The sequence below is a fragment of the Trypanosoma equiperdum genome (genome assembly GCF_001457755.1).
Source record: "Trypanosoma equiperdum strain OVI genome assembly, contig: ctg_1039, whole genome shotgun sequence".
NCBI lineage: Eukaryota > Euglenozoa > Kinetoplastea > Trypanosomatida > Trypanosomatidae > Trypanosoma > Trypanosoma equiperdum.
In genome coordinates this window covers 22,761-25,379 of record NW_027122993.1, presented here as the reverse complement: position 1 = coordinate 25,379, position 2,619 = coordinate 22,761, and the positions used below count along the sequence as shown (strand labels likewise).

The window sequence follows — 2,619 nt, the reverse complement described above, 5'->3', positions numbered from 1 at the left end:
CAACAGCAACAGCAACATCGTGCGTCACAAGTGAGGCCACAACTTTCTGAAGCAGCCACGGGGCTGGACTCCGCAAAAACGTTTTCAGGTCCACGAGGAGGTGGCTACGCCCCAAGTGTTTATACACAGGCCGAATTGATGGACCGAACAGTATACATCACGAAACTTCCCTCGACACTTCGCCGAGCACAATTTCGTCGACTTCTTACATACTTTGGTGAGCTTAATAAGGTTCGATTGTGCCGTGATGAAAATCAAGTTCCACCAAAGGGGGATATTACTGGAGTGGGAAGGAATGGCTCTGAACTGGGTGCCCCCGCCCCAACGCTGTGGTTTAGTTTCGTGGAGTTTGCGGAACCGAGCAGCTCGAAGGCAATTGTTGAGTACTTCCGCAACGCCACCTTCACCAGTAAACCATTCAGTTTTCTCCTGGACACACCTAAGGGAATGCCGGAGGCTAGCTACTTCACCGTGCAAGACATCCAAAGTTTGTTGAATGTTCGCACAAGCCCGGCCCGAAACCCCATTCATGATCAGTTGTCGCTCGACGCGGTTTTGACGTACTCGTTCCCACCTGTAAGTGTGGTGTGTACTGAGCCCTGCCGCTTCGGAATAGAGCATGGGGAGAAAACTATTGACTCTGCAATTGATGCAAGCCCATTCTCAGCATTTGGTTCCTCTTGCAACATGGGTTTAACACCTGCAGCGCGAATGCGTGTGACGACGAAACCTTTGACAGATGTGCAGCGACATCAACCACCGGTGGGAACATGTGGTGAACAAACGAAAGACGCTGATGCTTCGGATGATGACTCGCTTATTGAAGACATTATGGACAGAGGTGTAAAGTTGGCAGCAGACCGTACGTATGCAAAGGGGTCGAGGGAAATGCCGCATGAGGCAAGCAGACACACGACTTCGTTCGATTCATTTGTAAAGGAAATGTGTGGGAAATTAGGGGAGGCCGATGTGCGTGAGTTCGCGGTATTTGGAGATGTTTCCCAGCAGAGCATGGCCCCCGCAAACGCCCTTCGCGAAAAGGAACCGAACAATTACAGTATGATTTGGGGTGGTCATGCCTTCGGTGAAGTGTTGATGGACGATGGTCGTTAAGGAGGATGCAACGCGCACTATTGCGACACAACTCATAAGTAAGTGTGTAAATATCTATCAACGAATTGTTTATATGCTTTGGTGGCAAAAAGGGGGAGGGGTACACAGTTATAGAGAGTGTGATACAGCCACATAATTTCCTCATTTTTTGTTCTCCTTTTTTTTTTTTCTGCTGGGTTGTTTCCTTTACTTGGTTGCTCACCCATGTTGTGTTTTTATGATTTTTCATTTTTATTTTTCTTCTGTTTTCTCCTTTAGATGCATATGCACTGTGTCCACGGGGTGTTTGATATATCAACATATCTATATTTATGTGTGTACGTATATGCATGCATCTGTACCACTCACCCTAAATTTGTTACTTGTTTTCCTTTTTTTTTTTGTTAACGTTGTTTGTTGCAGCCATACTTTCTTTCCTCCTCTCTTCATACACCTACACACACATACGCATGTTTACACATGTACATTTGTATAAACATTGTATATATATATATATATATATATATATATATACGCATTCATATATCCTTTGACCTCTCACCACCCCTTTTTACCTCTTCATGACTTACAATCATGCAGCAGCACTCTGCACGGTGAAGCGACTACGTGAACAGGTGTTGTCCCTGTTTTTTTTTTTGTGTGTGCGCTTTTTTTTCTTTTTTATTTTCGTCCCTCCCTTTTATCTTTCTTATTACGAAGCAAATATGTGGAGTATAGGAGAGAGATGATCAATGAAGCGGGAAAGAACAAACGGAAAAAAAGACAGGAAAAGGAAAGCAAGTGTTGTGAAGGAGGGGAAGAGATGCGCCGGGAGATAAGATGCGTACATAATTTTTTTTTCTTGTAATGTGTACATATATATGTATGTACTAGCTTCTTATCTTCTGTTTAATTGTTGTGTAGAAGAGACTAAAGTCCGGTGGCCACGTCAGGCATTTTAACGTCTCTGATTTATATTGGCAGTGGAAAGAGAAGAAGGTCGCTACATGTGTGTGTGTGTGTTTGTGTGGGGAGGAGTGTGGAACGGGAAACCGCCACCAATGCTTGAAGAATGGTCAAGGGAAAAGGAATTGATGTTGCAGTGAGGAGATTGTTTTTTTTAAACCTTTCACACAGCTTTCTCAAAAATCAACACACATCAGTTTTGTGCGTCCCTTGTACGTTTCCTCTACATCTCACGAACCACAATTTTTGTACTCTGTTTTACTTTTTTTTTTTTCTCTGTCGCCTTTATGTCACCATATGAGGTGAATAAACTTTAATCGGTATTGGGTCCCCCTGGCGATTTGTCAGTTGTGGCACACTCCAAACTTTCATTGCAAAATCTTTTAAATTCTTTCATTTAAGGAAAAACATTCTTCCTTTCTTCCTTTTTTTGTTCCTATCATTAGTTTTAGTGTATTATGCCGTCTTTCTGGGAGGTGTGCCGCATTTATTTGACTCATGCCATTAGTGTGTGTGTCATTTTTCTCCCTTACACATGATTATTGGCGAATGCGCATCGCG

General features: G+C 43.3%; 1 protein-coding gene across 1 annotated transcript; it reads left to right on the top strand.

The window, feature by feature from the left end:
* Positions 1 to 138: 138 nt before the first annotated feature.
* Positions 139 to 1,113, top strand: TEOVI_000638600 (RNA-binding protein, putative; the record flags this gene model as incomplete). Its single annotated transcript, XM_067219997.1, has 1 exon — positions 139 to 1,113. One exon carries the CDS (start codon positions 139 to 141, stop codon positions 1,111 to 1,113), a length of 975 nt encoding a protein of 324 aa, XP_067076098.1.
* Between the last annotated feature and the right edge of the window lie 1,506 nt (positions 1,114 to 2,619).